The following is a 25,170-nucleotide window of genomic DNA, read 5'->3' on the forward strand; positions in this document are numbered from 1 at the left end:
AGATTACGTACTGATTTGAAGCCCGACCGTGAAGTTTCCTTAAATCTAATTTAGTTGTGCGACCGCTTCGCTGTGGCTGAACGACGTGGGAAAAGCCTGAAATGCTTAATAACGGCACGTGGAAATGTGCTGTTTATTCTCTGCCTCATGATATCAACACTCCACTTCCATCCCCACTTTCTAATCTCACTGGAAAACATATCTATTTAGACAAGCCTCCTCCCTTTAATTCAGTTGCTCCTTGTACACTGTTTTATTAGGGTTTGCTCGCTGTGATGAATGTCTGATTGATGCTCTCATTGTTTTTATTTGACTTTGTATGGTGACCTTGAGTGTTTAGAAAGGCGCCCATAAAGGAAATAAATTATTATTATTTGTTCACATGAGATCAGGTTGTTTCATCTCTTTTGATGTGTTTTTGAAATATATTTATATTTTTTATATATTAATATTTATGATCGGGGGTCCTTAAAGGCTTCTGGGCTGTTTGGAGCTTCTCAGCACACTGATGGTGAAAATGAAATGAGATGTTTCTGAAAGTATGTCCTGCTGGTGTTTTGGGACAGCGGACGTCTGCTCTCTTAGTTTGGTAGAAACTGAGCAGCGATGCTCAGAATCACTTCTGGTGTTGCATGAAGTAGATGATTGCACAACTTAGTTGCTCAATTTTATTGCTTTTCTACTTTGTTTTTTTTTTGTCAATAAATTGTCTGATATTCTAAAATGGTCTTTTTGTGATTCCATATATGCTTACAGATCTTGTGATCTTCAGTCTATTGATATGAAGGATATTGATTTTTGACATTTTTATGCTAACTGAAGCAACAGGAAGTAAAGAAGGACAACACAAGACAGAAGGACTACAAAATAAAAAAGGAAACCAACAACAACAAGAGACAGAAACTACAAAACAGGAGAAACAAACAAAACCCAAGATCATCACATTCATTCACTTTAAATGTTGCCCTCACAAGGAATTGTGGGTCGGTGTAATCTCCTTTCCTTTCGTAAAGGAAGATCTGTTGCATCCTAGCTAAAGGAGATCTGAAAGGAAGCACTGCAGCTCCCTTCCTTCAAATTTAGAGAATTCATTTTTATCATGGCGGCCACTTGTTTACTTCCGGGTCACTTCTTCAGTTGACACCTTCCTAAGCAAAAAAACAAGAGTCCCAAAAACATGCAGGCAAAAACCCACAAAAAGGAATCCGACAGCAGGGATAACAGGCCGAACCACAAGGAACATACTAGACCAAATACACAGAAGGAACTGACAAGGAATCAGGAGTTTGTGACCAGCTCATAACTGGTCACAAACTCCGTGAAGCTAACAGACACTTCCTCAACACAACGAAGGAACTCTCAGTTTCTCGCTGTTTCTACTGACGCCAGGCGCCATTTTGCTAAAAGACAAACATCAATGAAGACACACTTGGAGCTCTTGTTTACTGCAGAGTATGTGAGCTTCATTCATACATTTCTGCACATTACATTGCATTAGCCTGAAGATGATCACAGCAGAGCTGAGCAGCAGGAGGTTAAATGCTCCTTTCAGGTGCGGACAGCGTTGAGAAACCAGAATAAAGGGTCTCCAGCGTCCTCTCACGCAGGCTGAAAGAACATCGCTCCACTTTAACTTTCGTTATGAACCTCAGTGGCTCAGTCTTACCCGGCTATTAGTGACGTCGGTGCTCAGCTAAAATCCCCATTGGCTCAGACGGAGGGTGAAGTCAGCGCTCCTCCTGGTCTCAGCCTCACTTCAGCCCGGATAGAGCAGCAGCTCGGACGTCATCACTTTGCCTCCACAATAATAACAAGTGAAGAGTTGAAGACAGCTTGAGAAGGACAGGTGACGATGGAGACGTGGACTGTGCTTCTTCTCCTGGCCGTCGGCCTCCACAGCGCGGCCGCAGGTGAGTCCACACTTTAGTTGTTGGCTTTTAAGTTGCTCGCTTGTAACAGAAGAACTGCGTCATGTCTTTAAGCCCTGTTTATATGAGCCGACGCTTCTTTCGATCGTCTTTGGTGTTCAGCTCCAGGACTTCCTCCAAGTTCGGGATGAAATGTGTCTCCACACTGAAACACTCGTCTGTTTGAATGTAGTACGTCACTACTGAGTTGGTTTGGTCAGATCTGAAGCTGTTTAGTAGAACGTCACTCACAAATCATCCGTATTAGCACATATTATCATATCACATATATATCATATCAGTGTGTATAAATATTGTGTTTTAAGTAAGAAGAAATCCAGGTGAAGAAATGACAAAGTTTGAGGTAATTCATGAGCAGCGTCTCCATTACATAGTTTGTCCTCCAGAGGGAGCTATTTCATGTTTAAACAACAGCAGCTAATGAATCTGTATGAAGTCTGTTCATGTTATGTGTTTATATTAAAAATGCTATCGGCTGATGTAGAACAAATATTAATATATCAGAATATTCTGGAATATAAAGCTGAGAGGATTTGGTTTCACACAACATGTTGTTTAACAACGATGTTGAGATTTAACTTCAGTTTACAGAAATCAAGATTTATGAAAGTGAGGGACAAACGGTCAGATTTGGTTTCTTGGTTCTTTCTGTCTTTAAAAAAATAACTTTTATACTCAAACATCTGAAATCCACAAACACTCTGACGACAACATCAAACAAAATAAAACCTATTAGTTGAATATGAAAAATAACAAACAGCAATAGAAGAGAGAGAGAAGCTGCTGTTTTAGCAGAAATTCATTATTTCAAACCTGAGAAGAAGAAATGTAAGTTTGATCAGAGTTTAAAGTATAAAATATAGACCATAAGGGAGTTGTATAATAATATGGAAGATGTTTGAATCTGTTGAATCTAGAAAATCAAAGATCATCTTATATTTCAGTGGGTGGTTTGTGATTTCAGACTTGAAACTAATGTGATGATGAGGAGTGTAAACTACTAACGATGCTTCCTGAAGAAGAAACCACTCCACCAACTGGAAACTAAACTGGACTTTCACTTCACATGGAGATGAAATCAAATGAACAACGCCTCTTTCTACAAACTGCTTTCTGTCAACCAAAGTCAGGAACACAACTGACCTAAATATGAGACTCCTTCACTATTTCATATCAGAATAAACACAGTTTTCAAGACAAAAGCACCAGAAACATGTTTGTGTTTGTTGAGTACAGCAGATATTATCAACGTGTATTGAATGTAGTTCTGTTGGATTGTGTGTGCAGGAAAACAACATTGTTCAGTGATTTGTTGAAGATAAAAACTGAGATCATGACGTTCATCTTGTGTTGCAGAGATTCACTCTCTGAAGTATTTCCAGACGTCGTCCTCTGGAGTCCCAAACTTCCCAGAGTTTGTGACTGTTGGGTTGGTTGATGACGTTCAGATAACTCACTATGACAGCAACACCAGGAGATTCGAACCCAAACAGGACTGGATGAGCAGAATCACAGAAGATGATTCTCAGTACTGGCAGAGTCACACTGAGATCTGTGTGGGTGTTCAGCAGGTCGAAAAAAACAAAATTGAAGTTACAAAGCAGCACTTCAACCAAAGTGGAGGTTTGTTTATGTTTCACTTCATTTTGACAACATTTGGTTTATACTTTCATCCTGTATTTTAATAAACACACACACACACACACACACACACACACACACACACACACACACACACACACACACATCCACTAGTTAATCAGCAGAACATTGATTATCAGTCTTTTATTTAATAAATCAGAAAACACGTTCTAGTTCCAGTTTCTCTAATTAGATAATTTTCTGCATTTCTGTGTTTTATATAATTTTGTATTAACTCCTGTTCAGTGTTGTTCAGACAAAAGATTTGAAGATTCAACCTCAGTTCTGATTCTGGTCCACCTCAGCTCTGATGGGGCCTCAGTCCTGCTCACACTGTAGTTCATTAAAGTTAATGCTTTCTCCTTCATTGACGTGATGTTTAGTGTCACTTCCACACAGAAATAATTCTGAGCTTTTTAATTCTTTAATTCTCTATAAAATATCTATTTTACAAGATTACATTAGAACACATCATGATAATGTTTAATATGGCCCAGTGCTCTTTGTTACTGAATAATGATGATCATAATGTAACGCAATGCGATCTCCTTGAACGTGATTAGCTGTTAGCTCTGTTATTTAGCCAATTAGGTAACCGGTGTCTCCTGATGATTTGAATTTGTATTTGCTGTTTACAAGATGGATCAGCAACTAGAAAGAGTTAACATGAATACAACCTATATTGAGCACATACAAATCTTCCAGTTTGTTTAATTATATGTGGGCCCTCTACCGGGTCACTATAAGTCTTGGGGCTACTTGGCCTGAAAACGTTGAAGACCTCTGGTCTAGAGGGGTAAAATACGATGGCAAAGCGAAGCTGGAACACTTTATGTTCACAATGACCAGGCAAAGCGAACTGCAACACGGACTTGAAGCGAACCGTACTCAGACCATCTCCCCCTGAGACGTCCACACTGTCCAGGTGATGGTTGGCTTTCATGGAGCCAATAACAGCAGCAGGTGTAGCTCCTCTGTTGTCTGTGGATCAGTGTGTCTCCATGGAAACGATGTGATATTAACTGATGATCTCACTCTGGTTTAATGCTCTCTCTCTCTCTCTCTCTCTCTCTCTCTCTCTCTCTCTCTCTCTCTCTCTCTCTCTCTCTCTCTCAGGTGTCCACATTCTCCAGAAGATATTTGGCTGTGAATGGGATGATGAGACCAATGAGGGAAATGGTTTCTTTCAATATGGTTATGATGGAGAAGACTTCATTGCGTTTGACCTGAAGACAAAGAGATGGATCGTTCCAAAACAACAGGCTGTCATCACCAATCACAAGTGGGATATTAATAAAGCTTGGCTAGAACGGGATAAACACTACATCAGCTATCGTTGTCCTGAGTTACTGAAGAAGTATTTGAAGTACGGGAGGAGCTCTCTGCTGAGAAAAGGTAGAATCCCTGTCACTGCCCTGTTCCTGTCTGTCTCAGTTCCTGTCTCTGTCTTCGTCTCACCCTCTGTCCTACCTTCCTCATCTGGGCGCCCTCACACCAGGGCCATCTGATCCGTACTGTGCCTCGGCACTGTTACCTGTTGTACATACGTCATCACGTCGTAATACAACACACGTATGGCTTGATGTTGTTCTCTGGGAGCGCCGTCTCCAAGTCATCACAACAGAGATCGACACAGAGAACATGACTGAAACTTTACTGACAAGTCACATCTGCATATATTTCTCGTGTATGTGTCACTAAGGCATTTCAGATACATCAGACATGATCATTAATACACAGCAGATCATAATAATAAGGATAAAGAACCTCTAACCCGTCTCTCTCTCCTCAGACCTTCCCTCAGTGTCCTTCCTCCAGAAGACTCCCTCCTCTCCAATCAGCTGCCACGCTACAGGTTTCTACCCTCAAAGAGCCGCACTGTTCTGGAGGAGAGATGGAGAGGATCTCCATGAGGACGTGGACCTCGGAGAGATCCTCCCCAACCACGATGGAACCTTCCAGATGAGTGCCGACCTGAAACTCTCAGTGGCAGCTGAAGACCGGAGCAGGTACGAGTGTGTGTTTAAGCTCTCTGGTGTGAAGGAGGACAAAATCACCACACTGAACGTCATCAGGATCAACGAAGGTGAGACTGAGACCAGAAGTGATGAGAAACATTATTAGAAACATAATAATCAAACCACAGTTCAGAGGTCGTAGGCGCCGTATTGAATGAACTACTGGTCAGTTTTAGAGGATGAGTAGAATGATTTAATAACTGGATGAATGTATGTATCTGTCAGGAGATCAGTCAGGATCACGTTTTCAAAAGGACCAACAAACACACTGAATACATGATTGTGGTCCGGTTGACAAATGGAGGTTCTTCTCCTGGAACCTGCTTCATCTGTTCAGGTTGTGACTATTTCCTCTTGTTTTGTGCTCAACAGAGAAGCCCACTGACATGACCACCGTCATCATCGTCATCGCTGCAGTCGTACTTCTTGCTCTCGTCCTCGCTGGGATTGGATTCGTGGTTCACAAAAAGAGGAACTGTAAGACCCAAACGGAGACGTTGTCTCATCTCTTCTTGATTTCAGGCTTTGAGTTGGTGACTTTATCCAGCAAACTTCAACAACAAGCGCTATAAGGCCACGACTAGAAGACACAAACTCATATTCAAGTTCAACACTCATTATTATTTTTATTGTCAGATTCAGGTTTCATCACATTTGCTCCTATTTTTCATGTATTTTGTTTAATCCCAGTTTTTCTTTCAGACAAATGCCCGCATACTTGTTAGTACATCTTGTTTTATTATATTTAACTTTTTTTTTGTTGCGTTGATTTCCAAAAGTGGCTTTCACTGTGTGCTAAAGTTGGTCAAGGTTTAATTCCTGCTGAAAACAAAATGTGAAGCGACCAGCAGCATGGGGTGTAAGGCTCAGAGAAACAGCGCCCTCTGCTGCTGCTGCTGTAGTCACCATGTCGTCTGGTCTGTCATGTACTTAACAAAGTCTGCGTTCATGCTGATGAGCATTCAAGTTGTTACTAGATAAGAGTTGGTGCTGTGTGTCGGTTCAATGCAGCAAAGTCATTGGAAACAGTTTAAACTTCATTTCTAAACAATGTAGATATAGTTGAGAGTGTCATCTTTTATTTTTAATTCCAGATTACCTCATCTAAATAAACAGAGGTTGTTGTAGATTGTATTTAAAATGTTATACTTTGACTAGATCCTCATACCGACTGTGGTTTACACTGAGCTTTAATTCCCGATTCAAACTTTAAATAATAATAACAGTTAAAAGTAATAATCACTTGAAAAGCAGTCGCTCCCTATATTTTGAATTTTCATTCCAACTGCATGGAAGGATGAATGAATGAAATGTTGCGGTGAAGGAGGATTCTCTTATTTGTGTACTTTATTGCTTACAAATTATGTTGTTCAACTACAATATTAATACATTGTATAGTGAAAAGGTTAAGTAGAAAATAATAAGAATGAAATGAATACAAAATAAAAGGTAGGCTAGTATGATGCTGCAGATATACTGTGAATGTGTATATATATATGTGAGTAGTAACACTATAGACTAGAGAATGTCATGACAGTCACCCAGGATTGGCCTTGTGTTGATTTATTTTGTTCTGTTTTTTAGACAAGAAGACCCCATGTGAGACTTCAACTACAGGATCGTTGATTAACCAATCAGGTCCATATCCATCTGTTTGTCCGTACAAAACGCTTCTTTATCTGATTTTGTCCTTTACTTGACTATTGTTTTGTATTTTGGTCTCTTCAGACTCAGAGTTCAAGCAGCAACACACCGTTGGATAAAAGGTAACTAATGTGTGACGTCTGTACTATCCCAGTGGTTTCACACCTTCCATTCCTGATACCTTATTGCCATATTATTACGTTTTGCACTTATTTTTTAAATGCTTGTGTATTTGACAGATGTGAGTGACTGCAGGAAGAGGAGGGTGAACTTCAGTCCATAACTTCAGACTCTGTTATGTACAAAGTTTGACACAATCTGAAATCTAATATAAACAAAAGAACTGGATCACCGACAAAACCGGTTGAATGTCCCCGATATTCACGTGGCCAAAACATTAACGTTGCAAATTAAAAATGTATCAAATGACGATGCGTAATTTGAAAAGCGACTTGTTCGAGGATTATCGATGCTGTCGGTGATGTCATCGCAGATGCTCATTGATTGGAATACGACATTTCAAAATTGGGTTGGTATATATTTTACAAGTACGATTTTGCTTTTTGCTTTTTGTTTTAAAATGTAATTTTGAGGTTTGTGTGTTCATCTATAAATAATACAGCATAGCTGAACTTTAATACTTTTAAATACTTTTTAATGCTGTCAGGCTTTTCACAAATGTAAATTCACATGTCGACACACATCCATGAACGTGCATTCACATTTTCATATCTACACTCGCAGCATCCGGCAGTTTGATGATAACGAGAGATAACAGATATTAGAGTTTTTTTCTCCGTTGTTGGATCAGTGTTGCTGACCCCGACACACACACACACAAACACACACACATTATATACTTCAGAGTTTATTTTCCACTTGTGTGGGTAGTTTGTATATTTCTTGAAAACGTAAGATTGTTTTTACGATGATTGACTTCCTAGAGGTTTTTCTTCTTGTGTCTGGAATATGATGATGTGTCAAACAGCCTGTTTTCTCCAACCGGCGAATGATTGACGCAACAATTCGTCGTCCCGTCGCTGCAATAAGAACGCCTTTCTAGCTTCTTGTTAGTCGTTCGTACACCACGGCGTCTGCACTGCAACGTAAACACATCTGCATGAAGAAGCAGCGTCGTGAACAAGTGAGGACGTTTAGAACGTGAGTTTGCCAGTGGAGGGTCAAACAAACACACGACTTGCACCAAGGAGACCGGTGTCCCTGACCCGTGTCCCAGACCCGTGTCCCGGAGCGTTGCTGCTTTCTTTTAAAAGCTCATAGTTTCACAACACATTTCCTGTCAACTTGTTTCCGTACATATGCGGCGTAGATTACGTACTGATTTGAAGCCCGACCGTGAAGTTTCCTTAAATCTAACTTAGTTGTGCGACCGCTTCACTGTGGCTGAACGACGTGGGAAAAGCCTGAAATGCTTAATAACGGCACGTGGAAATGTGCTGTTTATTCTCTGCCTCATGATATCAACACTCCACTTCCATCCCCACTTTCTAATCTCACTGGAAAACACATCTATTTAGACAAGCCTCCTCCCTTTAATTCAGTTGCTCCTTGTACACTGTTTTATTAGGGTTTGCTCGCTGTGATGAGTGTCTGATTGATGCTCTCATTGTTTTTATTTGACTTTGTATGGTGACCTTGAGTGTTTAGAAAGGCGCCCATAAAGGAAATAAATTATTATTATTTGTTCACATGAGATCAGGTTGTTTCATCTCTTTTGATGTGTTTTTGAAATATATTTATATATTTTATATATTTATATTTATGATCGGGGGTCCTTAAAGGCTTCTGGGCTGTTTGGAGCTTCTCAGCACACTGATGGTGAAAATGAAATGAGATGTTTCTGAAAGTATGTCCTGCTGGTGTTTTGGGACAGCGGACGTCTGCTCTCTTAGTTTGGTAGAAACTGAGCAGCGATGCTCAGAATCACTTCTGGTGTTGCATCAAGTAGATGATTGCACAACTAAGTTGCTCAATTTTATTGATTTTCTACTTTGTTTTTTTTTTTGTCAATAAATTGTCTGATATTCCAAAATGGTCTTTTTGTGATTCCATATATGCTTACAGATCTTGTGATCTTCAGTTTATTGATATGAAGGATATTGATTTTTGGCAACTTTATGCTAACTGAAGCAACAGGAAGTAAAGAAGGACAACACAAGACAGAAGGACTACAAAATAAAACAGGAAACCAACAACAATAAGAGACAGAAACTACAAAACAACAGGGGAAACAAAAAAACCCCAAGATCATCACATTCGTTCACTTTAAATGTTGCCCTCACAAGGAATTGTGGGTCGGTGTAATCTCTTTTCCTTTCGTAAAGGAAGATCTGTTGCATCCTATGCTAAAGGAGATCTGAAAGGAAGCATTGCAGCTCCCTTCCTTCAAATTTAGAGAATTAATTTTTATCATGGCGGCCACTTGTTTACTTCCGGGTCACTTCTTCAGTTGACACTTTCCTAAGCAAAAAAACAAAGTCCAAAAAACAGTCGGGCAAAAACCCACAGAAAGGAACACGACAGCAGGGATAACAGGCGGAACCACAAGGAACATACTAGACCAAATACACAGAAGGAACTGACAAGGAAACAGAGGGAACACACAGACTATATACACCAGGACTGATTAGGAACGGGGCTCAGGTGGGAAAACATGAGGGCAGGCTGACGAGACAATCAGACACAGCTGATATTCGAATATTAGAAATATCTTGGTGTTCCTTGGATCTCCAAAAGTAGAGCCGATGCCAAAGCTTTCAGCCAACAAACTCCTCTTCTGTGGTAGGCTACCATCTTGCCTATAAATGAAAGTAACAAGAGATGACTTAGTGATTTTTTTCCAACATTTATTTGATCCTGCAAATGAAAATCTAACTGAATGAATTGCCTTTGTGACCAGCTTATAACTGGTCACAAACTCCGTCATACTCTGTTTGTTCTCCATCAAACTCCCACTAGCGCTGCGATGCTAACTTGCAAGCCGTCTCCAGCTAGCATGCTAAGCTAACTAGCTTAGCTTCGTATGCTAACGGGAAGAGATGAGTCGGTGCTAAAACATTCAGACAGATAAATAAATGAATAAATAATAATATAATAAATGAAAAGCCCATCCAGACAAGTTTATCCAGACATACAGAGACTCTGGAGAGTCAGTACTGGTGAAGCTAACAGACACTTTCTCAACACAACGAAGGAACTCTCCGTTTCTCGATGTTTCTACTGACGCCGGGCGCCATTTTGCTAAAAGACAAACATCAATGAAGACACACTTGGAGCTCTTGTTTGTTGTCGACAGCCAGACTGAACACAAGCAGACTAAGACACTACTGCATGTGAGCTTCATTCATACATTTCTGCACATTACATTGCATTAGCCTGCAGATGATCACAGCAGAGCTGATCAGCAGGAGGTTAAATGCTCCTTTCAGGTGCGGACAGCGTTGAGAAACCAGAATAAAGTGTCTCCAGCGTCCTCTCATGCAGGCTGAAATAACATCACTCGACTTTCGTCATTAACCTCAGTGGCTTTACCCGGCTATTAGTGATGTAGTGCTCAGCTAAAATCCCCATTGGCTCAGACGGAGGGTGAAGTCAGCGCTCTTCCTGGTCTCAGCCTCACTTCAGCCTGGATAGAGCAGCAGCTCGGACGTCATCACTTTGCCTCCACAATAATAACAAGTGAAGAGTTGAAGACAGCTTGAGAAGGACAGGTGACGATGGAGACGTGGACTGTGCTTCTTCTCCTGGCCGTCGGCCTCCACAGCGCGGTCGCAGGTGAGTCCACACTTTAGTTGTTGGCTTTTAAGTTGCTCGCTTGAGGAGTGTAAACTACTAACGATGCTTCCTGAAGAAGAAACCACTCCACCAACTGGAAACTAAACTGGACTTTCACTTCACATGGAGATGAAATCAAATGAACAACGCCTCTTTCTACAAACTGCTTTCTGTCAACCAAAGTCAGTGTAACCAGATGATATATGGCGTCTATTCATTTCGGTTCTTTGGTGTCCTCGTTGGTCTGTTTGTCTGTTTTGCGACAGGTATGGCGATCGCGGCAGGTGTGACACGCCCCTTTCCGGCACCTGTAGTGCCGCCGCGGTCTCGGCCGCTAATGCGGGGTGGTTTATATACCCCCCCAGTTATTTAGTCTCTCTCTTCTGCTGAAGCGGGTGCTGCGTGTTGGCAGCTCCGCCGAGCCATTGTATCCCGGCGTCTGTGCAGTGTTCCGCAGGTATGTAGCGCAGTCTCATGACGTGACGAGGTAATAAGATGCTGCGCTGACGGTCCTTTGTTGTAGGTTGGCGCGGTGGGCCAGGACGGTGTGTGTGTGTGTGTCCCCCTGTCCGGTTAGCTGCCGCTGCTGCCGCCGTAGCTGCTACCAGCTATAGGCGCTGATGCGTGCTCGACGCAGGTAACCCGTGCTATGATCTAAATGCTATTTTTGTCTGCTAAGTGTGTTTAGGTGTTGTCACTAACGATTGCTTTTGTTTTTGAAGCTTGTCTGGCGTTGGGCTGCTGTGTGCCCTGCCTCGCCTCCAAACTCTTGCCTCCAAATTCTGGCCTCCAAACTCTTGCCTCTAATGCCTAGCCTCTCTTTTTATTAGCCTTGCTCTGTGTATTTAGCCTCTGTTTTATTAGCCTTGCTCTGTGTATTTAGCCTCTGTTTTATTAGCCTTGCTATGGGTAGTTAGCCTCTGTTTTATTAGCCTCTCTTTGTTTAATTAGCGTTGCTCTGTTTAGTTGTAATTAGTCGCGTGACTTGCGTAAGTATAACCAGTCGCGTTGTCCTGCGTACTTAGCGTGACCAGTTGTGCTGCTCTTGTTGCATAGACGCTATTTTGAAGCTGCTGGAGCTAGCTGTTTATCGGCCCCCTTCCTCTTAGCTGGACCGCTATGGATGGGTGTAAGTGGAACACCATATTTTGTCTGACATTAAAGAAAAGAACTATATAAATGTTTTAGAGCTAACTTAATAAAAATTGTTTACTGCAAGAAATAAAGATTGTTAACTTACACATCATACGTGCCTGTATTCATTTGTGTGCGGACCTGTGTATGGGATGTTTTCGGGAAACCCCCTCTGAGATATTAAAGTTAAAGGAGTATACTCTTCCAAAGCCCTTAATGAAAGATACAAGATCAAGGAAGTTTACGTCGCCCGGATTGGCGTCACCGGGGCCCCACCCTGGAGCCAGGCCCGGGGTTGGGGCTCGCAGGCGAGCGCCTGGTGGCCGGGTCTGTGCCCACGGGACCCGGCCGGGCGCAGCCCGAAAGAGCGACGTGGGCCCGCCCTCCTGTAGGCCCACCACCCGCAGGAGGGTTCAGAAGGGGCCGGTGCGGTGCGATTTGGGTGGCTGTCCTGGGCGGGTGCCCCGGCGACCCAATCCCCGGACGGTGACTCTAGCCATGGGGACATGGAATGTCACCTCACTGGGGGGGAAAGAGCCTGAGCTAGTGCGGGAGGTAGAGCGCTACCGGCTACAGGTAGTCGGGCTCACCTCCACGCACAGTCTGGGCTCTGGAACCCAACTCCTTGAGAGAGGCTGGACTCTCTTCTACTCTGGAGTTGCCCGCGGTGAAAGGCGCCGAGCTGGTGTGGGCTTGCTTATAGCCCCCCAGCTCGGCCGCCATGTGTTGGAGTTTTCCCCGGTGAACGAGAGGGTCGTTTCCCTGCGCCTTCGGGTCGGGGATAGGTCTCTCACTGTTGTTTCGGCCTATGGGCCAAACGGCAGTGCAGAGTACCCGGCCTTCTTGGAGTCCTTGGGAGGGGTACTTGAGAGTGCTCCAACCGGGGACTCCATTGTTTTACTGGGGGACTTCAACGCTCACGTGGGCAACGACAGTGTTACCTGGAGGGGCGTGATTGGGAGGAACGGCCTCCCCGATCAGAACCCGAGTGGGGTTCTGTTATTGGACTTCTGTGCTAGTCACGGTTTGTCCATAACGAACACCATGTTCAAGCATAAGGGTGTCCATCAGTGCACATGGCACCAGGACACCCTAGGCCGGAGGTCAATGATCGACTTCGTGGTTGTGTCATCTGACCTCCGGCCGTATGTCTTGGACACTCGGGTGAAGAGAGGGGCTGAGCTGTCAACTGATCACCACCTGGTGGTGAGTTGGATCCGCTGGCAGGGGAGGAAGCTGGACAGACATGGCAGACCTAAACGTGTTGTGAGGGTCTGCTGGGAAAGTCTGGTGGAACCCTCTGTCAGGGAGGTCTTCAACTCCCACCTCCGGGAGAGCTTTGACTAGATCCCGAGGGAGGCTGGGGACATTGAGTCCGAATGGACCTTGTTCTCTGCTTCCATTGTTGACGCGGCTGTTCGAAGCTGTGGCCGTAAGGTCTCCGGTGCCTGTCGTGGTGCAATCCCCGAACCCGGTGGTGGACACCGGAAGTAAGGGATGCTGTCAAGCTGAAAAGGGAGTCCTACCGAACCTGGTTGGCTCGGGGGACTCCCGAGGCAGCTGACGGGTACCGGCAGGCCAAGCGTGCTGCAGCGCGGGCGGTCACTGAAGCAAAGGTTCGGGTCTGGGAAGAGTTCGGGGAGGCCATGGAGGAGGACTATCGGTCGGCCTCGAGGAAATTCTGGCAAACCATCCGGCGCCTTAGGAAGGGGAAGCAGCCCTCCACCAACACTGTTTACGGTGGAGGTGGGGAGCTGCTGACTTCGACTGGGGATATCGTTGGGCGGTGGAAGGAATACTTCGAGGATCTCCTCAATCCCACTGACACGTCTTCCACTGAGGAAGCAGAGGCTGGAGACTCTGAGGTTCATCCACCCATTACCTGGGCTGAAGTCACCGAGGTAGTTAAGAAGCTCCCCGGTGGCAAGGCACCGGGGGTGGATGAGATCCGCCCTGAGTACCTCAAGTCTCTGGATGTTGTGGGGCTGTCTTGGTTGACACATCTCTGCAACATCGCGTGGCAGTCGGGGACAGTGCCTCTGGACTGGCGGACCGGGGTGGTGGTCCCTCTATTCAAAAACGGGGACCGGAGGGTGTGTTCCAACTATCGGGGGATCACACTTCTCAGCCTCCCCGGGAAAGTCTATTCCAGGGTACTGGAGAGGAGAATTCGGCCGATAGTCGAACCTCGGATTCAGGAGGAACAATGCGGTTTTCGTCCTGGCCGTGGAACACTGGACCAGCTCTATACTCTCCGCAGGGTGCTCGAGGGTTCATGGGAGTTTGCCCAACCAGTCCACATGTGTTTTGTGGACTTGGAGAAGGCATTCGACCGTGTCCCTCGTGGCATTCTGTGGGAGGTACTTCGGGAGTACGGGGTCGGGGGCCCTCTGCTAAGGGCTGTTCGGTCCCTGTATGACCGGAGCAGGAGCTTGGTTCGCATTGCCGGCAGTAAGTCAGACCTGTTCCAGGTGCATGTTGGACTCAGCCGTGGGCCGGAGGGGATCTGGTTCGGGAGCCACTGGATTTCATCCCTGCTTTTTGCGGACGATGTGGTCTTGTTGGCTCCTTCGAGCCAGGACCTCCAGCATGTCCTGGGGCGGTTTGCAGCCGAGTGTGAAGCAGCCGGGATGAGGATTAGCACCTCCAAATCTGAGGCCATGGTTCTCGACCGGAAAAAAGTGGCTTGCTCCCTCCAGGTCGGGGGGGAGTTCCTGCCTCAAGTGGAGGAGTTTAAGTATCTTGGGGTCTTGTTCACGAGTGAGGGAAGGATGGAACGTGAGATTGACAGGCGGATCTGTGCAGCGGCTGCTGTAATGCGGTCGTTGTATCGGTCCGTCGTGGTGAAGAGAGAGCTGAGCCGAAAGGCGAAGCTCTCAATTTACCGGTCAATCTACGTTCCTACCCTCACCTATGGTCATGAACTTTGGGTTATGACCGAAAGAATAAGATCCCGGATACAAGCGGCCGAAATGAGCTTCCTCCGCAGGGTGGCGGGGCGCTCCCTTAGAGATAGGGTGAGGAGCTCCGTCACACGGGAGGAGCTCGGAGTAGAGGCGCTGCTCCTCCACATCGAGAGGAGCCAGTTGAGGTGGCTCGGGCATCTGTATCGGATGCCCCCTGGACGCCTCCCTCGGGAGGTGTTCCAGGCATGCCACGAGGAAGACCCAGGACACGCTGGAGTGACTATGTCACCCGGCTGGCCTGGGAACGCCTTGGGGTCCTCCCGGAGGAGCTGGGGGAAGTATCCGGGGAGAGGGAAGTCTGGGCGTCCCTGCTCAGGCAGCTGCCCCCGCGACCCGGTCCCGGATAAGCGGAAGAAGATGGATGGATGGATGGATGGAGTATACTCTTTAGGTGAAAGTCCTAAGGTGGCGTTGTCGGTGTTATATAGATTCTCTAGATCTGCTGCTCACAGTTAGATGGGGCCAAGTGCACGCCGCGGCGGCGACGGGCCACATTCTTGGCGTTGTCGGCAGGATCAGGCCACATTCTTGGCGTTGTCGGCAGTATCAGGCCACATCAGGAACACAACTGACCTAAACAGGGCTGGACTGGGACCAAAAATCGGCCCGGGCATTTTCAGCCGAGACCGTGTTTTGGTGTTTTGGTTTTGGCATACGCGCACGCACTGTCAAACTCGCGCAGCTAGGGGGTAGGCGCGGGGGAAGCCTTGCCATGGCGACGAGGGAAAACAGAACGTTGATGAACCAAACCAGCCGCGAGGATTTCCCCTTATAATAAGCGCTGCTGCCCTCCTGTTTAGAGCCGCGAGTTAAGTCCATTCAATGTGTGGGAAACACTGAATAGGTATCATGACTAATACCATTAATAACACTAGTCCCATTAGTTTAAAAAAAAAAAAAGGCTCGGCCCAAAATCGCCATCGGCGCTTCGGGCAAATGCCTGATGGTCAGTCCAGCCCTGGACCTAAATATGAGACTCCTTCACTATTTAATATCAGAATAAACACAGTTTTCAAGACAAAAGCACCAGAAACATGTATGTGTTTGTTGAGTACAGCAGATATTATGAACGTGTTTTGAATGTAGTTCTGTTGGATTGTGTGCGCAGGAAAACAACATTGTTCAGTGATTTGTTGAAGATAAAAACTGAGATCATGACGTTCATCTTGTGTTGCAGAGATTCACTCAATTAAGTATTTCTTCACGGCGTCCTCTGGAGTCCCAAACTTCCCAGAGTATGTGACTGTTGGGTTGGTTGATGACATTGAGATAACTCACTATGACAGCAACACCAGGAGATTGGAACCCAAACAAGACTGGATGAACAGAATCACAGAAGATGATCCTCAGTACTGGCAGACTCTGACTGAGCTCTTAGTGGGTAACCAGCAGTTCGCCAAAAACAACGTTGAAGTTTTAAAGCAGCGCTTCAACCAAACTGGAGGTTTGTTTATGTTTCACTTTATTCTGACAACATTTGGTTTATACTTTCATCCTGTATTTTAATAAACACACACACAGTCAGACAGGAACATGACTGAGACTACTGGATGCTGCTGGACTACACTGGTTCAGTGTTGCTGTCCATCCCATAATAAGCTCCAGAGGTCTACTGACCTGAGAGCAGGTCCAGTGAGCGTCCCACAGCGAGCTGCTTCACAACAAGTGTGCTGCAGCAGCAGCTTGTTTCAGGACACACAGCTGATGGAGGAACATGAGCGGCTGCTTTCTGAACGGACCAGCAGGACTGGAAACGGGACCCGGGCTGCTTCTGCTGGTCCACATACCAGACCAGGCTCAGCAGGTTTCCATGAAGCGGGCTGACTGGACCTCATGGTCCACGTCTCCTTCAGATCTCAGCGTGTCCATCCCATCAGATACATGACTCACAAAAATATGATAGAAGGACAGCTTAGATTCACTGTCCGTGCCCCAGTGTGTCTGTGCCATAATACACATTTATATAACGCTGGAAGAAGGAATCCACCAGTTGATCAGCTGTTGATCCTCAGAGGAAGTCTTTATTTCATAAATATGTCAAACATTTTCTACTTCCACTTTCTCTAATATGAGAAATGTATGCGTTTCTCTGTTTTATATCATTTTATATTAAATACTGTTCAGTGTTGTTCAGACAAAAGATTTGAAGATTTCACCTTTAACCTCTCAGAACTTTTTTCTGAATTAAAAAAACAACGATTGTGACATAATCAATAATCAGAAGAATAATGAGCCACAAATATGGAGGATATTACAAAGTATTTAGTGCATTTATCCCACAGTAAACAATTAATCGACTGGTTGATCAACAGATAATCAGATTCAAGTATTTTATTAAGAAAAAACATCAAACATTTTCTAGTTCCACTTTCTCAAATATGATAATGTTGACTGATTGATTGATTGATTGATTGATTGATTGATTGATTTGTCTTTATGGATTATCAGAAAAAGAAAATAGGATCACATGTCAAAGTGAAAACACGTATTTCCATCGTGATCCAAAGATGTTAGAAGACAAAGTAAACACAAAGAAGACATTCAACATAAAAACTACATAAAAAGTTAAAATATATTTCATCACCTGTTAGAGAAATAGAAAAACATCTCCAACACAAATGAGGAAAAATAACATCATCATCAATCAATCCATAATCCATAAAATCTCTCTCTCTCTCTCTCTCTCTCTCTCTCTCTCTCTCTCTCTCTCTCTCTCTCTCTATCTCAGGTGTCCACATTTACCAGAGGATGGCTGGCTGTGAATGGGATGATGAGACTGATAAAGTTAATGGTTATAATCAAGAGGGTTATGATGGAGAAGACTTCATAGCGTTTGACCTGAAGACAGAGACATGGGTCGCTGCAAAACAACAGGCTCTCCTCACCAAACACGAGTGGGATGCTGATAAAGCTCTGATAGAACAGTATAAACACTACCTCACCCAGATTTGTCCTGATTGGCTGAAGAAGCATTTGAACAACGGGAGGAGCTCTCTGCTGAGAAAAGGTAGAATCACATGACCTGATGTGGTTTCATGGACACCATGTTCATGTTTACATTTACATTTACATTTAGGTCATTTAACAGACGCTTTTGTCCAAAGCGACTTACAATAAGTACATTTGTCAAAAGAAGGAAACAAAGAAACCACAACATATCATTGCCGATAAAGTAAGAGAACAAGTGTTAGGTCCTCATCTGAGTAAAGAAGTACCTTAAGAGGAGGGGGGGGGGGGGGGGGGGTCTTGAGCCTTTTTCGGAAGATGGCAAATGACTCTGCTGTCCTGACATTGGTCGGGAGTTCGTTCCACCACTGAGGCGCCAGAACAGAAAAGAGTCTGGACTTTGCTGAGCGACATTTGTTTGATTTCAGTGATGGTGGTACCAGCCGGCCAGCTGAAGTAGAGGAGCGAAGTGCTCGCTTCGGGGTGTGAGGTTTGACCAGTGTTTGAAGGTAGACAGGTGCTGTTCCATTGATGGCCCTGAAGGCCAGTGCCATCGTCTTGAATTGGCGGGAGATGACCAGTGCTTGGACCAGGAGTTGCATCCTTTGTGAGGAAGGTCCGAATCCTGTGGATATTGTAGAGGGTAAATCTGCAGGATCGGGCCACAGCAGTGATGTTGGGGGTGCAGGATAGTTGGTCATCGAGGATTACACCCAGGTTCCTCGCAGTTGACGACGGCAATACTGTGATGCCCTCGACAGTGACCGACAGGTCCATGCGAGGGCAGTCTTTCCCTGGGATGAAGAGGAGTTTGGTTTTATTCAGGTTAAGCTTGAGGTGATGTGCAGTTGTCCAGACAGAGATGTCAGCCAGACAGTTCGAGATGCGAGTCGCAATGTGAGTGTCAGAGGACGGGGGAAAAGAGAGGAACAGCTGGGTTTCATCTGCGTAGCAATGGTAGGAGAATCCATGCGATGTAATAACAGAACCTAGTGATCTGGTGTATAGTGAGAACAGAAGCGGTCCTAATACTGAGCCTTGAGGGACACTCATGTCCAGAGAACAGGGTTTGGACATAGAGCCATTCCATGTGACCTGAAAGGTGCGATTTGTCAGGTATGATGTAAACCAGGTGAGAGCAGAGTCAGTTATGCCAAGTTCAGCCAGAGTGAAGAGGAGGATTTGGTGGATTTGAGCAAGGTCCTCGTGCTGGCCCGATTTCTTCCATTTTCTCTCTGACACTCGCAACAATGATCTGTTGGTTCGCAGAGGTTCAGACAGCCAGGGAGGGGAGGGAGATGATCGCGCAGGTCGTGACATTGGGGGACAGAGAGTGTCCAAAGAAGAGGAGAGTGAGGACAACAGGATGGAGGCTTCCTCAGTAGGCATTAAGGAGAACTGTTCTGAGGATGTTGAAGTCACCGAGGACGACAAGTGGTGTGCCATCATCCGGGGAGCAGCTCAGGAGGGCATCCATCTCATCTAAAAAGTCACCAAAGGTCCGGGTGGGCGATAGATCACTATGATGTTGAGCTTGAAAGGAAGGGTGACAGAGACGGCGTGGAATTCAAGTGTAGATCGGGGTAGGTGGTCCAGAGGAAGGACCTGGTAGGACCACCTGGGTGAGATGAGGAGCCCAGTTCCTCCTCCTCGCCCTGTTCGTCTTGGGGAGTGTGAAAACGAGTAAGCAGTTGAAAGGGCAGCTGGAGTGGCAGTGTTTTCTGGGGTGATCCAGGTCTCCGTTAGGGCCAGGAAGTGGAGAGTCTGCAGGGAGGCATACGCTGAAATGATGTCCGCCTTCTTGACTGCAGACTGGCAGTACCACAGCCCCCTAGTACTTCAAGTTCCGTACATGTGGAGAATGGTGGGTAGCAGAGATTGGATGGATGGGCTCCTCGAGCGAAGGGTGTCTGGTAAAATCTTCTCCAGTGTGATGTCTTGACTGGGATAAGACACATGGCTCCGATGGGAGGGGGTTGAGATGTTATGCCTACCTCAATGGACTTCCTCAATGGACTCCTGCAGATAGACTCCCTTGTCTTTGTTCAGCTGTCTTGACTCCCGCAGATAGACTCCCTTGTCTTTGTTCAGCTGTCTTGACTCCCACAGATAGACTCCCTTGTCTTTGTTCAGCTGTCTTCGTTCTGATGTCCTGGCGCTGCAGCTGACGCTGTAGTGACAGCCTTTTAAGTGCTCAGTTTACCTCATGCACAGACTGGTGCCCCTCCCTCCAATCAAGTCTATTGACTACAGCTAAGCTGGCTGAAACTAGCTAATTGCCCACTCAGTATAGATAGCTTCGCAAGAATTTAAACAACAAGCTATCAATACAAGACTAAATGTTACAACTAGCTTTACTCACAGAATGCCTGAACCCAAATCTACAATTAGTTTCTGACTTACCAACAAGAGACAAAGCAGCTTCCTTCCTTTCTCCAGACAAAATGTGGCTTGTTCCTTCTTTTGTTTCTAACCGACATAACACACACACACACACACACACACACACCTTCATCCCCTCTGCCTCCTTCTCTCCTTTACCACAGTCTCTCTCTCTCTCTCTCTCTCTCTCTCTCTCTCTCTCGGCCCTGTTCCTGTCTGTCTCAGTTCCTGTCTCTCTGTCTCTGTCTCACCCTCTGTCCTACCTTCCTCATTGATGTATCTCCTCTTCATCAGTCTTATTATCTCTTCTGTCTCTTCTTTTCTCACTTATCTTCACATCACAGTTATTTACATTGAATACATACAAACATAAATCGTGTATGTGTCACTAAGGCATTTCAGATACATCAGACATGATCATTAATACACAGCAGATCATAATAATAAGGATAAAGAACCTCTAACCCGTCTCTCTCTCCTCAGACCTTCCCTCAGTGTCCTTCCTCCAGAAGACTCCCTCCTCTCCAATCAGCTGCCACGCTACAGGTTTCTACCCTCAAAGAGCTGTACTGTTCTGGAGGAGAGATGGAGAGGATCTCCATGAGGACGTGGACCTCGGAGAGATCCTCCCCAACCACGATGGAACCTTCCAGATGAGTGCCGACCTGAAACTCTCAGTGGCAGCTGAAGACCGGAGCAGGTACGAGTGTGTGTTTAAGCTCTCTGGTGTGAAGAAGGACATCGTCAACACACTGGACGTCATCAGGAGCAACAAAGGTGAGACTGAGACAAGAAGTGATGAGAAACATTATTAGAAACATAATAATCAAACCACAGTTCAGAGGTCGTAGGCGCCGTATTGAATGAACTACTGGTCAGTTTTAGAGGATGAGTAGAATGATTTAATAACTGGATGAATGTATGTATCTGTCAGGAGATCAGTCAGGATCACGTTTTCAAAAGGACCAACAAACACACTGAATACAGGATTGTGGTCCGGTTGACAAATGGAGGTTCTTCTCCTGGAACCTGCTTCATCTGTTCAGGTTGTGACTATTTCCTCTTGTTTTGTGCTCAACAGAGAAGCCCACTGACATGACCACCGTCATCATCGTCATCGCTGCAGTCGTACTTCTTGCTCTCGTCCTCGCTGGGATTGGATTCATGGTTCACAAAAAAAAGAACTGTAAGACCCAAACAGAGACGTTGTCTCATCTCTTCTTGATTTCAGGCTTTGAGTTGGTGACTTTATCCAGTAAACTTGAACAACAAGCGCTATAAGGTCACGACTAGAAGACACAAACTCATATTCAATTTCAACATTCATTGTTATTTTTATTGTCAGATTCAGGTTTCATCAGATTTGCTCCTATTTTTCATGTATTTTGTTTAATCCCAGTTTTTCTTTCAGACAAATACCCGCATACTTGTTAGTACATTGTTTTATTATATTAAACATTTTTGTTGCGTTGATTTCCAAAAGTGGCTTTCACTGAGTGCTAAAGTTGGCACAGCTAAACTTTCATTCCCAATTCAAACTTTAAATAATAATAACATTTAAAAGTAATAATCACATGAAAAGCAGTCGCTCCCTATATTTTAAAATTTCATTCCAAATGCATGGAAGGATGAATGAGTTCATACGCTAATTATGACAATTTAACACAAATATCTGACGGGATAAAATGATGAATGGGACATTTTTGACATTTTTCGAAATGTCGCGGTAAAGGAGGATTCTCTTATTTGTGTACTTTATTGCTTACAAATTATGTTGTTCAACTACAATATCAATACATTGTATAGTGAAAAGGTCAAGTAGAAAATAATAAGAATGAAATGAAAACAAAATAAAAGGTAGGCTAGTATGACGCTGCAGATATACTGTGAATGTGTATATATATATGTGAGTAGTAACACTATAGACTAGAGAATGTCATGACAGTCACCCAGGATTGACCTTGTGTTGATTTCTTTTGTTCTGTTTTTTTAGACAAGAAGACCCCGTCTGAGACTTCAACTACAGGATCGTTGATTATCCGATCAGGTCCATATCCATCTGTTTGTCCGTACAAAACGCTTCTTTATCTGATTTTGTCCTTTACTTGACTATTGTTTTGTATTTTGGTCTCTTCAGACCCGGAGAGTTCAAGCAGCAACACACCGTTGGATAAAAGGTAACTAATGTGTGACGCCTGTACTATCCCAGTGGTTTCACACCTTCCATTTCTGATACCTTATTGCCATATTATTACGTTTTGCACTGTTCATTTTTAATGCTTGTGTATTTGACAGATGTGAGTGACTGCAGGAAGAGGAGGGTGAACTTCAGTCCATAACTTCAGACTCTGTTATGTACAAAGTTTGACACAATCTGAAATCTAACATAAACAAAAGAGCCGGATCACCGACAAAACCGGTTTAATGTCCCCGATATTCACGTGGCCAAAACATTAACGTTGCCAAACGCAACAAGGCTTTAAAAGGAGCAATAATCAATATTTGCGAATTAAAAATGTATCAAATGACGATGCGTAATTTGAAAAGCGACTTGTCCGAGGATTATTGATGCTGTCAGTGATGTCATCGTAGATGCTCATTGATTGGAAAACGACATTTCAAAATTAGGTTGGTATATATTTTACAAGTACGATTTGGATTTTTGCTTTTTGTTTTAGTTTACAAATATAATTTTGAGGTTTGTGTGTTCATCTATAAATAATACAGCATAGCTGAACTTTAATACTTTTAAATACTTTTTAATGCTGTCAGGCTTTTCACAAATGTAAATTCACATGTCGACACACATCCATGAACGTGCATTCACATTTTCATATCTACACTCGTAGCATCCGGCAGTTTGATGATAACGAGAGATAACAGATATTAGAGTTTTTCTCTCCGTTGTTGGATCGGTGTTGCTGACCCCGACACACACACACACACACACACACACACACACACACACACACACACACACACACACACACACACACACACACACATTATATACTTCAGAGTTTATTTTCCACTTGTGTGAGTAGTTTGTATATTTCTTGAAAACGTAAGATTGGTTTTACGATGATTGACTTCCTAGAGGTTTTTCTTCGTGTATCTGGAATATGATGATGTGTCAAACAGCCTGTTTTCTCCAAACGGCGAATGATTGACGCAACAATTCGTCGTCCCGTCGCTGCAATAAGAACGCCTTTCTAGCTTCTTGTTAGTCGTTCGTACACCACGGCGTCTGCACTGCACTGGAGGGTCAAACAAACACACGACTTGCACCAAGGAGACTGGTGTCCCAGACCCGTGTCCCAGACCCGTGTCCCGGAGCGTTGCTGCTTTCTTTTAAAAGTTCATAGTTTCACGACGCGTTTCCTGTTAACTTGTTTCCGTACATATGCGGCGTAGATTACGTACTGATTTGAAGCCCGCCCGTGAAGTTTTCCTAAATCTAACTTAGTCATGCAACCGCTTCGCTGTGGCTTAACGACGTGGGAAAAGCCTAAAATGCTTAACGACAGCACGTGGAAATGTGCCGTTTATTATATGTCTCATGACATCAACACTCCACTTTCATCCCCACTTTCTAATCTCACTGGAAAACATATCTATTTAGACAAGCCTCCTCCATTTAATTCAGTTGCTCCTTCTACACTGATTTATTAGGGTTTGCTCGCTGTGATGAATGTCTGATTGATGCTCTCATTGTTTTTATTTGACTTTGTATGGTGACCTTGAGTGTTTAGAAAGGCGCCCATAAAGGAAATAAATTATTATTATTTGTTCACATGAGATCAGGTTGTTTCATCTCTTTTGATGTGTTTTTGAAATATATTTATATTTTTTATATATTAATATTTATGATCGGGGGTCCTTAAAGGCTTCTGGGCTGTTTGGAGCTTCTCAGCACACTGATGGTGAAAATGAAATGAGATGTTTCTGAAAGTATGTCCTGCTGGTGTTTTGGGACAGCGGACGTCTGCTCTCTTAGTTTGGTAGAAACTGAGCAGCGATGCTCAGAATCACTTCTGGTGTTGCATGAAGTAGATGATTGCACAACTTAGTTGCTCAATTTTATTGCTTTTCTACTTTGTTTTTTTTTTGTCAATAAATTGTCTGATATTCTAAAATGGTCTTTTTGTGATTCCATATATGCTTACAGATCTTGTGATCTTCAGTCTATTGATATGAAGGATATTGATTTTTGACATTTTTATGCTAACTGAAGCAACAGGAAGTAAAGAAGGACAACACAAGACAGAAGGACTACAAAATAAAAAAGGAAACCAACAACAACAAGAGACAGAAACTACAAAACAGGAGAAACAAACAAAACCCAAGATCATCACATTCATTCACTTTAAATGTTGCCCTCACAAGGAATTGTGGGTCGGTGTAATCTCCTTTCCTTTCGTAAAGGAAGATCTGTTGCATCCTAGCTAAAGGAGATCTGAAAGGAAGCACTGCAGCTCCCTTCCTTCAAATTTAGAGAATTCATTTTTATCATGGCGGCCACTTGTTTACTTCCGGGTCACTTCTTCAGTTGACACCTTCCTAAGCAAAAAAACAAGAGTCCCAAAAACATGCAGGCAAAAACCCACAAAAAGGAATCCGACAGCAGGGACAACAGGCTGGACCACAAGGAACATACTAGACCAAATACACAGAAGGAACTGACAAGGAATCAGGAGTTTGTGACCAGCTCATAAC

General features: G+C 44.2%; 2 protein-coding genes across 2 annotated transcripts; both read left to right on the top strand.

Moving 5' to 3' along the window:
• Positions 1-1,767: 1,767 nt before the first annotated feature.
• Positions 1,768-24,252, top strand: LOC311027436 (major histocompatibility complex class I-related gene protein-like). The gene is made up of 9 exons (XM_084031462.1): positions 1,768-1,910; positions 3,285-3,551; positions 4,686-4,964; positions 5,068-5,093; positions 5,367-5,655; positions 5,960-6,064; positions 7,172-7,225; positions 22,592-22,631; positions 22,750-24,252. Exons 1-9 carry the CDS (start codon positions 1,853-1,855, stop codon positions 22,757-22,759), a joined length of 1,128 nt encoding a protein of 375 aa, XP_083887588.1. The 5' UTR covers positions 1,768-1,852; the 3' UTR covers positions 22,760-24,252.
• Positions 10,888-21,735, top strand: LOC311027437 (class I histocompatibility antigen, F10 alpha chain-like; the record flags this gene model as incomplete). The annotated part of the gene is made up of 5 exons (XM_084031463.1): positions 10,888-11,026; positions 16,304-16,570; positions 17,855-18,133; positions 20,938-21,231; positions 21,686-21,735. Exons 1-5 carry the CDS (start codon positions 10,969-10,971, stop codon positions 21,733-21,735), a joined length of 948 nt encoding a protein of 315 aa, XP_083887589.1. The 5' UTR covers positions 10,888-10,968.
• Positions 24,253-25,170: the final 918 nt, after the last annotated feature.

This window comes from Eutrigla gurnardus (assembly GCF_963514095.1).
Source record: "Eutrigla gurnardus genome assembly, chromosome: 17".
NCBI lineage: Eukaryota > Metazoa > Chordata > Actinopteri > Perciformes > Triglidae > Eutrigla > Eutrigla gurnardus.

Excerpts from the sequence above, each read along its gene's own strand:
- LOC311027436 (XM_084031462.1), top strand. The coding sequence starts at position 1,853 with ATGGAGACGTGGACTGTGCTTCTTCTCCTGGCCGTCGGCCTCCACAGC. Across the intron at positions 5,094-5,366 it reads CTGATCCGTACTGTGCCTCG|CCCTCAGTGTCCTTCCTCCA; the intron begins GCACTGTTACCT and ends TCCTCAGACCTT. Across the intron at positions 5,656-5,959 it reads CGTCATCAGGATCAACGAAG|AGAAGCCCACTGACATGACC; the intron begins GTGAGACTGAGA and ends TGTGCTCAACAG.